This window comes from Hemiscyllium ocellatum, chromosome 33, assembly GCF_020745735.1.
Source record: "Hemiscyllium ocellatum isolate sHemOce1 chromosome 33, sHemOce1.pat.X.cur, whole genome shotgun sequence".
Taxonomy (NCBI): domain Eukaryota; kingdom Metazoa; phylum Chordata; class Chondrichthyes; order Orectolobiformes; family Hemiscylliidae; genus Hemiscyllium; species Hemiscyllium ocellatum.
In genome coordinates this window covers 6,300,500-6,315,197 of record NC_083433.1, presented here as the reverse complement: position 1 = coordinate 6,315,197, position 14,698 = coordinate 6,300,500, and the positions used below count along the sequence as shown (strand labels likewise).

Genomic DNA, 14,698 nt, shown 5'->3' with positions numbered 1-14,698 from the left:
CCCCGATCGGGCGCGTGCACGGCGCCGTGCGCGCTCCCCCGCCTCGAGACGCCACCTGAGCCCAGGCCATGGGCAGCCTGTGGCGCCTGTTAACGGGCAGTTGTCGCTTCCTCCTGGTCGCACCTCGCCTCCTGCCACCCCCGGGCCCGCCTTGCTACCCCCTCGCCCCCCGGGCACAGCTGCAGGTCCGGAGGGGGCCCCAGGGCCCGCGGAAATGGGGCAAAAACCGTCAGGACTACCCGAGGGAATGTGAGGAAGGCATCAACAGACAGATCAACCAGGAGCTCACCGCCTTCTATGTCTACCTGTCCATGGTGAGAGTGGATCCCAGCGGGGAATCCAGCAGATCCTAGTCACTCCTGTACATCCACCAGGTCCCATTTGATCCAACACAGCACATCCGATCACCCAGCACACCCCATTTACTCCAACATGCCCACCCCCTAACAAGGAATCCAGCAGATCCCATTTGACCCAGCACATGAAGTCAGGACATTCTGCACACACACCAGCAAGGAATCCAGTAGATCCCATTTGACCCAGCACATACACTCCAGCAAGGAATCCAGCAGGTTCAACCTACTCCACAACCCATTCGCTCCAACACATCCCCCAAAAAGGAACCCAGCGGATCCCATTTGATCCAATACTTTGCATCAGGACACCCAACAGACCCTATTCACTCCAGCATGTCCCCCATCAAGATTTCCTGGATCCTATTTCAGCACATTCCAACAGGAAATCCAACAGATACCATTTGATCCAGCACATCCCATTCACTCCAATACATTCCCACAACAAGGAAGCAAATGGATCCCGTTTGATCCAACACATCAAATCAAGAAACCCAGCAGATGCAATTCAGTACTGCACACCCAGCAAGGAATCCTGCAGACGCAGCACACCCTAGACTCTTAGTCACTCTAGCACCTTCCAACAGGGAATCCAGCAGATATCATTCTCTCTAGCACATCCCAACAGGAAATTCAATAGATCCCACTGATGCCAATACTTTTTAATAGGGAAACCCAGCCGATCCTCACTGCCTCATGCATAATGTGGGTAGTCCTGGACTATCCCATTCACTTTGCCACATCCCAGGAGAGACCTCGGCATATTCCCATGCAGTTCAGTCATTTCCAGCAAGGAATCCCAGCACAAGCATGGAGAAAATCCTGAAGTTTCCAGCATATCTCAGGAGAGAATCCAAGCATATTCTCACTGTTAAATCCCAGAAAGGAATCCCAGCACGTCCACAGGAGACCCCAAGATAAAAATCCAGCCAGTCATGTTCAACTCTGAACATGCAAGGAGGGAAACCCAGCATGTTAAGGAGACAGTCTGACAGATCACATTCAGATGAACATATCTTTGGAGGTAAATCCCAGGAGACAATCAAGCACATCCCATTCAAGACAGTATATCCTGATGCATCCTACAGAGTCTAGGATGTGTCACAAGGGATTTTAGCACATCCCAGCAAGGTGCTCCCATACATCCACACTGTCTAACCTAACACCAGCCATCCCATTCCCTACATTAACACACCAGCTTCAATGCAGAAATAGCAAGACTCCACAGTAGCAAATAAAATCCAGTGCAACCTATACAATGGAACATAACCCACACAGCACAGCTGAGGACCTCTGTATTTTCATCTCAATTAAAACACATGCCCTGAAACAATTCCAACATCTTCCCTCACTTTCCCATCCCAAAATATAAATTCAGTTTGGTTGGAGATAAGTGACAAAGGAAAAACATCATGGGTGGGTGTGATTTGTAGCCCTAATAATAATTAAAGTCTAGTTCAGAGTATATAACATTACTATTCAAGAAAGTGGGGAGCCAGGAAGCATAAAGCTATTATCTAAGATTGGGAAATTGCTAGAATTCAGTAATGTAGCAGGTCATTTAGAACATCATAATGCAAACAGGCAGAGTCAACATGGTTTTGTGAAAGGGAACCTGACAGGTTTATTACAGTTGTAAGTGAATGTTACAAGTATGGTAAAGAAGGGGGTTTAGCAATATTTGGATTTACAAAATGCATTCAAAAGGATGAATAAACAGTTAATTGACAGGATACAAGCTCATGGTGTTTGGGGGGCTGTGTTAGCATGGATAGAGGGAGGTGACACCCTAGTGATATTATAATTGAACTGTTAATCCATTGATCCAATAGGGTGGCTCAGTGGTTAGCACTGCTGCTTCATGGTGCTCGGGACCAAGGTTTAATTCCATTTTCAGGTGACTGTGTGGAGTTTGTATATTCTCCCTGCGCCTAGTGTGTGTTTCCTCCCACAGTCTAAAGATGTGCAAGTTAGGTGGATTGACCATGGTAAATTGCCTGTCGTGTCCAGGTATGTGCAGGCTAGGTGGGTTCGCCATGGGAAATGTAGGATTATAGGGATAGCTTGGGAGGGGAGGGATTGGGTGGGATGCTCTTCGGAGGGTCATGTGGACTAAATGGGCCAAACGAGCTGCTTCCACACTCTGGAATCTATGACCCAGGCAACATTCTGGGGATCCAGTTTCAAATCCTGCCATGGCAAGTAATGGAATTTGAATTAATTAAAATTTGGAATTAAGAGTCGATTGTGGGAGGGCGAGCGAAAGCCCATCTGGTTCACTAATGTCCTTTAGGGAAGGAAATTGTCATCCTTACCTCCGTGTGACTCCAGACCTACAGCTATGTAATTGACTCTTAACTCAATTAGGGATGGACGATAAATGTGGGCTGTGCCAGTAATGGCCTCATCCTCCAATAAAAAAAAGGACTGGCTGACTAACAAGAAACAGAGTCAGGATAAAAGGTCATTTTCAGATTGGTGAACTGTTAACTAGTCAAGCGACAATGGACCAGTGCTGAGACTTGAACTATTTGCAATCACCTAAATGAAAGGTCAGACTGTATTGTAATTAGATTTACTGATGATATGAGGATATGTAGGAAAGCAAATTCTGAGAAGGATAGGAGTTTAAGAGAAATGGATAGGTTAAGTTATGGAGTATAATGTTGGACTATGTGAGGGTGTACACTTCAGTAGAATAGAAATCCCAGGTTCGATTCCAGCCTTGGGCGACTGTCTGTATGGGGTTTGCATGTTCTCCCTGTATCTGAGTGGGTTTTCTCCAGGTGCTCCGGTTTCCTCCCACAGTCCAAAGATGTGCAGGGTAGGTGAATTGATCATGCTAAATTGCCCATAGTGTTAGGTACATTAGTTAGAGGGAAATGGGTCTGGGCGGGTTACTCTTCAGAGGGTCGGTGTGGACTGGTTGGGCCGAAGGGCCTGTTTCCACACTGAAGGAAATCTAATCTAATCTAAAAAAATGAAATATTATTTAATGGAGAGAGACTGGAGAATGCTGCATTACAGAGGGATCTGGCTTATCATATATTAATCACAATGGTGAGCATGGAGTTACACCAAGTAATTGTGAAAGCAAATGGAACACTTGTCTTTATTGCAAAGAGAAATGAGTATAAAAATAGCAAAATCCTGTTGTGGTTCTGTTCGCCGAATTTGTGTTGCAGACGTTTTGTCCCCTGTCTAGGTGACATCCTCAGTGCTTGGGAGCCTCCTGTGAAGTGCTTCTGTGATCTTTCCTCTGGCATTTGTAGTGGTTTGAATCTGCCGCTTCCAGTTGTCAGTTCCAGCTGTCCGCTGCAGTGGTCGGTATATGGGGTCCAATTCGATGTGCTTGATTGAATCCATGGATGAGTGCCATGCCTCTAGGAATTCCCTGGCTGTTCTCTGTTTGGCTTGTCCTATAATAGTAGTGTTGTCCCAGTCGAATTCATGTTGCTTGTCATCTGTGTGTGTGGCTACTGAGGATAGCTGGTCGTGTCGTTTCATGGCTAGTTGGTGTTTATGGATGCGGATGCCTGTTTATAAAGTGTATAAGCTTGTCATATTGTAATTACACCTTATGATAGTTGGAGCTGCTGAAGAACCTCCAGTGGCAGGAGGATGTAACTGCAGTGTGACATGTTTACATTAGCAATTTCATTGATAAAGAAAGAATTTGCATTGTATAGCTCCTTTCTTAACCTAACGACATCCCAAAATACTTAACAGCAAGCAAGGTGTTTTGCTGATATTTATTCACGTATGCAGAAAACACAGGATACCAGTTTCCTCAAAGCAAAGAACAAAGAAAATTTACAGCCCAGGAACAGGCCCTTCAGCCCTCCAAGCCTGAGCCGATCCTAATCTACTGCCTAAACCTATCACCCAATTCCTAAGCATCTGTATCCCTCTGCTCCCCACCTACTCATGCATCTGTCCAGATGCATCTTAAATGAATCTACCGTGCCTGCCTCTACTACCTCTGCTGGCAACGCGTTCCAAGCATCTACCACCCTCTGCGTAAAGTACTTGCCATGTGTATCCATCTTAAACTTTTCACTTCTCACCTTGAACGCATGACCTCTCGTTACTGAATCCCTCATGTGGGGAAAAAGCTTATCTCTATCTGCCCTATCTATACCCTATTTTGCAGACCTCAATCAGGTCCCCCCTCAATCTCCTTTTTTCTAATGAAAACAATCCTAAACTACTCAACCTCTCTTCATAGCTAGCACCTTCAATACCAGGCAACATCCTCTTAAACCTCCTCTGCACCTTCTCCAAAGCATCCACATCCTTTTGGTAATGTAGCGACCAGAACTGTACACAGTATTCTAATGCAGCCAAACCAATGTCTTGTACAATTTTAACATGACTTGCCAGCTCTTATACTCAATACCCCGTTCAATGAAGGAAAGCATATCAAATGCCTTCTTGACGACTCTACCCACCTGCGCAGCCACCTTCAGGGTACAATGGACCTGAACTCCCAGATCTCTCTGCTCATCAACTTTTCCCAAGGCTCTTCTGTTTACAGTATAGTTGGCTCTAGAATTAAACTTCCCAAAATGCGTCACGTCACATTTGCCTGGATTGAACTCCATCTGCCACTTCTCCGCCCAACTCTCCAGTCTATCTATATTCTCCTGTATTCTTTGACAGTCCCCTATGCTTTCTGCTACTCCAAGTCATCTGCAAGCTTACTGGTCAGACCAACAGTGCCCTCTTCCAGATAATTTATGGATATTACAAACAGCAGTGGCCCCAGCACTGGCCCCTGTGGAACACCACTGGTCACCTTTCTGCATTTGGAGAAACTCCCTTCAACTACTACTCTGTCTCCTGTTGCTCAACCAGTTCTTTATTCACCTAGCTAGAACACCCTACACACCATGTGACTTCACTTTCTCCATGAGTTTACCATGGGGAACCTTATCAAATGCCTTACTCAAGTCCATGTATATGGCATCTACAGTCCTTCCTTCATCTCTCAACTTGGTCACGTCCTCTCTACCTCACACAAAACCATGTTGCCTATCACTGATAAGCCCGTTCTTTTCCAAACTTTCCCACCACTGACGTCAGGCTCACTGGTCTCTAGTTACCTGGAATATCCCTAATACCATTCTTGTACAGGGGGACAACATGAGCAACCCTCCAGTCATCTGGCACTTCACCTGTGTTTAAGGATGCTACAAAGATATCTGTCAGGACCTCAGCTACTTCCACTCTTCCCTCTCTCAGCAACCTGGGAGGCCCTGGGGTCTTATCTACTTTAATATCCTTTAGCCTACCCAATACATCTTCTCATGTCAACGTGATCCAGAGTAAACAAACTTCTGTCTCTAATTTCAGCATTCATCACCTCTGTTCCTCAGTGAACAATGATGCAAAGTAACCATTGAGAATCTCACCCATTTTCTCAGGTTCGACACACAACCTTCCTTCCTTATCCTTTAGTGGACCAACCCTTTCTCTAGTTACACTCTTGCTTCTTATATAAGAATAAAAGTTGACAGAATCATTAAGACAGTGACCAAATAAAACAACTGTGGATGTTGGAAATCTGAAACAAAAGCAAAAATTGCTGGAGAAACTCATCAGGTCTGGCAACCTCTCTGGAGAGAGAGCAGAGTTAATGTTTGGAGTCCAGAACAGTTCTGAAGAAGGGTCACTGAACTCGGGACATTAACTGCTTTCTCTCTACTAAGTCACCTGTTTGTTTTACTGGTTATGGTAGAAAGATAAATACTGGCTGGGAAACCAGGGATAACAGGCCTGGTCTCTGAAATATAATAAAACCATTGGGTTTTTTACATATGTTCTGAGGGTGTTTTGCAAAGGAAGATGTCACTTTGGAGAACTTCTTGAGGTGCACGTAAATGACTACAATGGACATGTATCCTCTCTGGAGAGAAATGCAAACTCAGATTTTTCTGAGGTCTGTGTGTTACATACTGGTACAAAGCTGACACATATTCTTACTTGCCCTGAGAAGATTATGTGATTGCCTCTTGAAGCCTTAAAGGTTTCATAGTCTGCTTTGAGTTGGTTATGAATGATAGGATGTTGACAGGGTGACTATAAATGAAAGGTTGGGTATATTCATGTTGGGGTGGCATGTCCCTTGAAGGTGGTGTTTTAAATATTGTCATTGTGCGGTGTTCTTTTCTGCCTCAGTCATACTACTTTGACCGGGAAGATGTTGCTTTGCGGAACTTTGCCAAGTTCTACTTTGAGCAGGCACTTGAGGAACAGAAACATGCAAAGTTGCTGATGGATTTTCAGAATCAACGTGGAGGCCGCATCATCTTCTGGGACATCAAGGTTAGTGGGTGAGAGATCTCTCTACCCTTTTTTCTTCCCTGTTCCCAATGCCTTCTTCTTAATGTTAAGCGATTTGGTTCAACTCCATTGACCCAATTGTCTTTATTCATAGAAACCCAGCCGGGATGAGTGGGGAAATGGCTTAGAAGCTATGGAACAGGCCCTGGAGCTGGAGAAAACAGTGAACAAATCTATCCTGGCTCTACACAAAGTGGCATCCGAGCACAACGATCTTGTTGTGAGTTCACCAAACATTGCCAAACCCTTTCCACTCTGAATTGATGTATACATTTGTTGCCCTAAGAACTGGAATAGTTCTGTATAGATTTAACGCAGTCGTTTAAAGCTATAAGAGACCCTCCTGGAATCAGTAAGGAGAAACTATTTGTGCTGGCTGGAAGGTCAATATCAAAAAGATTAGGGTTCAAGATAATTGGCAAAAGAAACAGAGCAATGGATCGTGTTTTTTTTAAACTTAACACAGAGCATTATGAAAGGATGGTGAAAGCAAATTCTGGTAACTTACCAAAGGGATAAATATAGGAGGATTTGAAGGGCTGTGGGGAATGAGGAGGAGAGTGGGAGAAACTGGATGACTCTTCCTTTTAGCTAGCATAGAAGTGTGAGGTTGCATAGTCTCCTGTGCTAAGCAGTTCTATGATTAAACATAGAGGGGCGAACGTACAAAGCAACGTACTTAATAGCTGTTTTGTTTGACTCACCTTGGTTATAAAACCAGGAGACAAGCTCATGGCCATGATTTACCGATTTAATACAAAGAGACATTGCACCCAGAAAGGATAGAAACGCCCCCTCAGTTTCAACCTGTGATTGTAAGCTGGTGTTAGGCCAGTGACTCTGCATAAAACACTTGGAAACACATATCACAAACGCTCAGATCAGTTAGTGGACATCAGAAAATCCCTCTTTAGCCAGTGACTAGTTGGATACATTCTCAAGGGTTTATAGCCATCTTACAGAAGGGGAACAAACCTATAGTGTAAACTTATTTCTCATCTGAGAAAACTACAACAGCGTTTATTTGAAGGATAGCAGAAAGATTCAATAGTCTATTGTATCAGGAAACTTTTAAAAATTCATTCAGAGGATGTGGGCGCTGTTGGCTTATTACCCATCTCTAGTTGACCTTGAGAACATGGTGGTGAGCTGCCTTCTTGAACTGCTGCAGCTGTTGGTAGCCCCACAATGTCATTAGGGAGGGAGTTGTGGGATTTTGACTCGAGTAAAGTTGCCGTAGTCTTGACTTGACAAAAGGACTGCTGTTTTCATTAGAGACAACTGTTGGTGGTTTAATGTGAGGGTGAACCACACTTCAGGCATAGGGAGAGAGTGAGAAGGAGAATCCTTCACAGTAACCTCAGCTAGTGCGGAAATTTAACCCACGCTGTTGGCATTACATTGCATCAAATATCAGCCATCCAGCCAAATGAGCTAGCCAATTACCAATTCAGGAGTAGGATCTAATCATTAAACACTCTGACTGGTTGTGGATAATTTTGAGCTTGAAATGTGCTTCACTATTCAACTGAACAATGTACGTGAACTGAGGCTGGTAACCAAATCTATCAGTAGAGTCTGGAGTGACACAAGTATTGGTATAGAGGCAGTCCTCAGCACTACATTTTCTTTCTATTTCAGCTATGTGAGTTCCTGGAATCTAACTACTTGAATGAGCAAATTGAGGCCATTAGGATGTTTGGAGATCACATCACCAACCTGAAGCGGTTGGGAGCTCCTGAGAATGGCATGGGAGAGTACCTGTTCGACAAGCACACCCTGGGGGAAGGTAGCTAACAGTCAAGGACACCTGGCCATCGTATGTCAATAGAGCACAGCCTCATGTTCTGCCAAGTTATCACCCTGACCAGCCAGATGGGAATCTATAGCAAAATTGAACAGTAGATCGTGTTGTCCCATATGTTACATTATAGCACTGTTATTGCTGGAATAAATGGACTGTGGCATTAAAGTGAATCCATTTTGGCAACAGTAATCCATTCGATAAGTACTTCCAGAAAGAATACACTTAGCAATCTGTTCCCAAATAAAAGTGGTTAAGTGTTTACTGTTTTGCCTTTCGCTGTTTCTTGGATCCACAAGGAAAGATTGGGGCTCATTTTAAAATTGAGGAAACTTGCACTGGGTCAGTGTATGAATATGGAGGAACTCCTGTGCTTGGCTGGGTAACCTGTCAGATGCCTCCTCCATTTCTCCCTGTGTAACTTGCCCTAGTGACAAACCTTGATGACTTGCTGGTCTTTTCCTGCCTGTTGTTTCCTTAATAGCAATCAGTCTCAGGAACCAACTTCTTTCGAGCCTAATTTACATGAACCTGGACCCACCTTGTGTAGTGTTGCAGTTGTGACAATATAATCATCCAGACCCATGGTTAAACTGGAATCCTTTCTGACCTATGTGCTCCAGTCCCACACAAAATCTTAAGAAACAAAATCTGCAAGGGCACCTCAAAGAACTTACCTTTATGGGTGAGCCTTTCACAGCCAATGAAGTCTTTTTGAAGTGGTGTCACACATCTGGAGGGAAGCCAGTGTGTACAGCAGAAAAGACACGATGGCCAAATGTTGTTGGTGGAGGATGAATGTTTGCCAAACAGGCTGAACATCAAATACAAAACACAGCAGGTCAACCTGTGCAGCACTCCTTCACTACCATCCTGGCAATGCCAGATGAGGTTGTGTTCAAAATCTCAGGATTGGGGCTTGAACCAGCAGATGGAGGTCACAGTTTGGAAAAGTTACACAAGGTTCATATTGAACAAAGATGGTAAGCAAGCTGGAGGAATATAGCGACACTGGTATTTGTACTTCCAAGAGTTTAATTATTTTAAAGGGCTAGTTTTATAGATGCTAATCTAATGGATCTACTAACATTTGGACATCATTCTGTACGAAGTCTATTACAAGCCTGGTTTTCTTTGCTAAATATATGGCTTGCTACCACTCCCCACTGGAAGATCTTCATGAGCAGAGGCAGTTGACTGATGGCAAGAGGACTGTGTTTAAGGCATTACCTTTACAGAGAATGTACCCAGAAACAATTAAAGTGCTTGTTCATTGAACAAGGAAATTGTAGAAAGGAAAATTTTGTACAGTCATTCAGTGATATCGAATGTGAGTACTGCTGAGAAAAAGCATTCGCAAGTCTATTTTTGTCTTAAACATTGACTAGGATAGATGCAAAATAAGTTATACATTTCAAAAGAAACAATTGTTTGTATAGTGGTCATGTCCTTACTTCTAAGCCAGGAGACCCAGGTTTAAGTCCTACCTGCTCCAGAGGTGTATAATAAATATCCCTGATCAGACTGATAAGTAAATTATAAAGCAGAGCATCCTTTAATTTATAAGCCATCCAGAATCACTTGGAGAGTATAATCACCATTGCCACGCCCATCAACAACTAGACAAAGTATGGGGCCCCTTATAGATCATCTTTGTGTTGAGCCTTAGATATATTAAATGAACATTGTCAGTTTTTACTGTGGAGAAAATGTAGGCTGGAAGAATTCAGGGAAATTTAAATAGACATTTTTTAAAAACAATTCACATTACAGAAGAGGAAATGCTGGAGGTCTCAAAATATAAAGGTGCATAAATCTCTGGGACCTGATCTAATGTGTCTCAGGTTGTTGTGGGAAGTTATGAAAGCAAGGAATTAGGGATAGTTGACATGGTTTTGCAAAGGAAATTATCTCTCAAACTGGACTTTATTTTTGGAGGAAGTAACCAAGAAGATTGAGGAGGGCAGAGTGCTAAGACACTTGTTTACTTGTACTTTACTAAAGCCCTTAATATTCTGCATGAAGGGCTAATTAGATCATGTGATTCAGGGCAAGTTTGCTAATTAGCTAGCTTCAAGGTGGTGGTAGAGTAGCAGCATTCAGGTTAGAGTGCAGGGCTTGTCCATCTGCTTTCCTGTAAAGCAGGTCTTACCTCAATTGCAGCAGCAAGTGCTACACAAAAAAAAGGCTAATTAAGATGGTGGCATATGAAGAGTAGTAAGGCTAAATTAAATGGCAAAAGGGGATATCTCCAGTATTGGTGGGAAAGCAAAGCCAGGACAAGGTGAACATGGCTCCATTCGAACCAGGAGGCTCCAGACCAGACTTGCAGGCTGAGCAAGGGCTCCATATTAGAGGATATGGAGTTGGGAGACAGTTCAGGAAAGACTTAAGACTATTGCTAGGAATGAAGTGTTTGAATTAGTGAGTTATTGTGTGGAATGTTAATAGCTATCAGCTGTTTTTCCTCTTGAGGGCTTCCAAAAAAAAACCAACCAGGGAAAGACTAACATCTAAAGGGGCTATTTTGTTTTAAAATCAAAGTGTTTTGGGTGTGGAGTGAACTTCCAGAGGAAGGGTAGGATGAAGGCAGAAGGATACAGGCTAAGCACAAACAGAGGGGAACTCAAGTACATGTTGAAAATTGACTGCTAGATGGGGGTGGAGAGACTGGAAAAAGATTACAGCTACTTGGAGTATAGATGAAGTGCATTTTAAATCAATCAACAGACAGTTTCAACACTTGAAAACCTTTATTTCCTTAAATCAGCAGCTGTGCCATATAGCTTCACAATGTGTGTACTTGATAGAAAGTTTCACTGAAGTTGACCCAAAAGCATGTTTACTTTCACCTTTCCCTTACTCAAAAATTCAAAGTTAATACCCATGAAAAAAGGTAGTACCAAAGACTTAACTCCATTCAAAGACAAAAAACACATTCACTTGTTAAAAAAAGAACATTTTGTAGGTGGTTTTAGAGGCACACTGATTTCAAAGTGGTGGATCTTTTAGCTGCTGCTCTCTCCTAGGGTGTGCTTGTCAAACAGGTACTCTGCCATGCCAGTCTGGGGAGCTCCCATACGGACCAGGTTGGTGATGAAATCACCAAGCTGCTTGATAGCTTTGACTTGTTCATCCAAATAGTGAGTTTCCAGGAAGTCACACATCTAGGAGGCAGGATATTAAGAGTAGTTAGGCTTTTAGAAAATGTGTTCTGGTTTTAGAACAAGCAGGTAAGACTTGAACTTGTTTGTTGATAAGAACAGCACTTTGTCATATTTAGTCAGTCAATCCTCAAGTGGTCAAAATCTGTAGGAAGAGGCCATTTGGCCCACTGAATCTATACCAACTCTGCAGAGGACTCCATTCAAGCTTTCCACACCCCCCCCCCCCCAAATCCTGGTTAATTTAAACTGCCCAGCTTTTGAGGCAGGGGCAGAAGGAGGGAGGACAAGCCAAAGTACCCAGCAGATTCCCAAGTAGACCATGCAACAGACAGTAGGCTGGAGTAAACCCAGGCCTCTGGCATGAGGGTGGGCAGTGCCAACCACTGGAGTCACTGCCACCTTCAACAAAGTTGTGAAAAAAACATTAAGGCATCTGGATGGGTATATGAATAGGAAGGGTTTGGAGGTATAGGCCAAGTGCTGGCAGGAGAGACTAGATTGGGATATCTAGTCAGCATGGCCAAGTCAGACCAAAGGGTCTGTTTCCATGCTGTACATTTCGAACAGATGAACTGATAAGCAACTGACTAGAGTTGCTGCGAGTAGCTGGTTTGTAGTGCTACCAGCAAGTGTTCAACACTTAGTTATTTTCACCAGTGCAGTCCCACTATCACAGCCCTCCCCTTGCCAGAGGTGAGGAAGCTCAGCTTACATTCACCAGTCATGCCAGGAAATGGTCCTATGGTGACTGTTTAAGTGAATATTTAATCCTAATCTTTTAGGAACCCATAAGCCAATTGTGTTGATAAACTAATCAGAACTAGTGCACAAGATATTTTAAATGCACTCCATTCAGCATTGCTGTGTTAACTTGCCTAAAGTTTGAAAAAAAAGAGAAAGTGAGGACTGCAGATGGAGATCAGAGCTGAAAGTGTTGCTGGAAAAGCACACCAGGTCAGGCAGCATCCAAGAAGGAGAGTCAACATTTCAGAGAATTCCTGAAGGGCTCGTGTCAACTCTCCTGCTCCTTGGATGCTGCCTGACTGGCTGTGCTTTTCCAGCAACACTTTCAACACTAAAATTTGAAAAAAACCATTTCAGGCAAGAGGGCTTATCAGGAATACCTATTCCTGATGGAGGGCTTTTGCCCAAAACATCAATTTTCTTGCTCCTTGGATGCTGCATGAACTGCTGTGTTTTTCCTGTACCACTAATCTAGAATCTGGTTTCTAGCATCTACAGCCCTTGTTTTTAAACTTGATAAAGTTTGAAAAAGGATGATCTGTATAAATACAAAGGCCTGAACAGCATTAAATGTACAAAGTTGTGCTAGGAACCCTGTTGTTAACTTAGTACTTTTGATTAACAAAAGCTCTATTTGGGTGGGTGGAGAGGAGAAAGCAGGTTAGGATCAGTTTGGGAGGTAACAAAGGAATCGATACTCACATGAGGATCGCCCTTATCAGAAGCCAGTTTGTGCAGCTCCAGCAGAGACTGGTTCACAGTCTTTTCCAGATGGAGGGCACACCTCATGGCTTCTAGAGTATTGCTCCATTCGTCACGGTCAGGTTTCTGGGGGGAGGAGGGGGAAAGAAAAGATAGATCAGATTAAAGTTTTTTTTTAAAAAAAAGGTGGTGATTAGACAGACAAGTCTTGAAGACGACGACAGACATGATGTAGTCTGCTGCTTGCACGTAGAGGCCATTTATGTGGCTTTGTTTCTAAAACTAACCGCGACATCTTGAAGGATCACACGGCCCCCTCGTTCGTTTTGAAACTTCATCAGCTTCTCTGCATGTTCCCGTTCCTCATGGGACTGATGCTGGAAAAATTTGGCAACGTGTTTCAGAGCAACATCATCCCGGTCAAAGAAGGCATACTGAGGAGGGGGGTGGGGGGGAAAGAAGAAAAAAAAGTTAAAGGAACGCATTTTAAAAATACAAAATATTGAACTTACAGTGAAAGGCTAAAAAAAAGTTGAGTGAAGTTACTGTTTACTTGTTTCGTAAAACAAACTGAAATCTTCTAGCCAGAATGAAGTTACCGTGCTGGGAGGGAAAGGGCGTTGCTTGAGAGAGAGAGAGAGACAAAGGAATCAGCTACAAGTTTGGTTTTAAAAAAGGTTTACGGCTTTATGAGAGACAGAGGTTAATTTAGAACTACCCACCTCCCCCCAATCCAGAAACTAGAACAGATTCAACTTTAATGCAGAGGCTGATGAAAAAAAAATTGATAAGAGCATTTGCCCAGCCTTACCATAGACATGTAGACATAAGAAGCATAGAGCTCCATGTTAATCTGGCGATTAATCGCCGCTTCGCAATCCTGGTGGTAATTCTGGCGAACCTGGGAAGCCATGATCTGATCTTGCTGTGGTTGTCCAAAGGAAAAGTGTTAAAAAAAAATTTTTCTTGAAAAAGTTGGACTAGGGAGGAAGAAACTAGGGTTCTATTCCGTTCAAACACTGTTGAAGCAAGAATACAACCCGAATTCTGAGCTACATCCGCCCCCGAGCCTCTTATTTATCGCGCTACACACCGCCCACAATCTTGTTACCGCCTCTCTGAGATGATTCAGCAAAAAATGGTTAACCCCTCCAGTACTGGGCTCCTTACCGTCAACTCCTTAACCACGTTGAATTAACAAAGGAATCTGTTCATGTTGGAACTTGAGACATTGATAGCCAGTTTGAGGGGTGATAGACATTGCGATAGAATTCCTGCAGTGCACAAGGGGTCCATTCAGCCCATTGAGTCTGAGCATCCCACCCAGACTCCTCCCCTATATCCCCATGACCTGACATTTCCCATGGAAATCCACCTACATCCCTGGAAATAAAGGGCAATTTCCCATGGCCAATCCATCCGAACCTGCACATCTTTGGACTGTGGGAGGAAACCAGAACACCCAGAGGAAATCCGCCAGACACAGGGAGAATGTGCAAACTCCACATTGTCACCTGAGGATGGAATTGAATCTGATCCCTGGCGCTATGTGCCAACAGTGCTAACCAGTGAGCCATCATGCA

At 43.6% G+C, this 14,698-nt stretch overlaps 2 protein-coding genes across 2 annotated transcripts; one reads left to right on the top strand and one right to left on the bottom strand.

Moving 5' to 3' along the window:
- The first annotated feature begins 11 nt into the window (after positions 1–11).
- On the top strand, positions 12–9,720 carry LOC132831502 (ferritin heavy chain, oocyte isoform-like). Its single transcript, XM_060849680.1, has 4 exons — positions 12–314; positions 6,534–6,680; positions 6,793–6,918; positions 8,340–9,720. The coding sequence occupies exons 1-4, from the start codon at positions 69–71 to the stop codon at positions 8,493–8,495; spliced, it is 675 nt and encodes a 224-aa protein (XP_060705663.1). The 5' UTR covers positions 12–68; the 3' UTR covers positions 8,496–9,720.
- Positions 9,721–11,236: 1,516 nt separating this feature from the next.
- LOC132831503 (ferritin heavy chain-like) lies at positions 11,237–14,172 on the bottom strand. The gene is made up of 4 exons (XM_060849681.1): positions 13,927–14,172; positions 13,403–13,549; positions 13,116–13,241; positions 11,237–11,669 (listed from the first exon to the last, which is right to left on the bottom strand). Exons 1-4 carry the CDS (start codon positions 14,026–14,028, stop codon positions 11,511–11,513), a joined length of 534 nt encoding a protein of 177 aa, XP_060705664.1. The 5' UTR covers positions 14,029–14,172; the 3' UTR covers positions 11,237–11,510.
- Between the last annotated feature and the right edge of the window lie 526 nt (positions 14,173–14,698).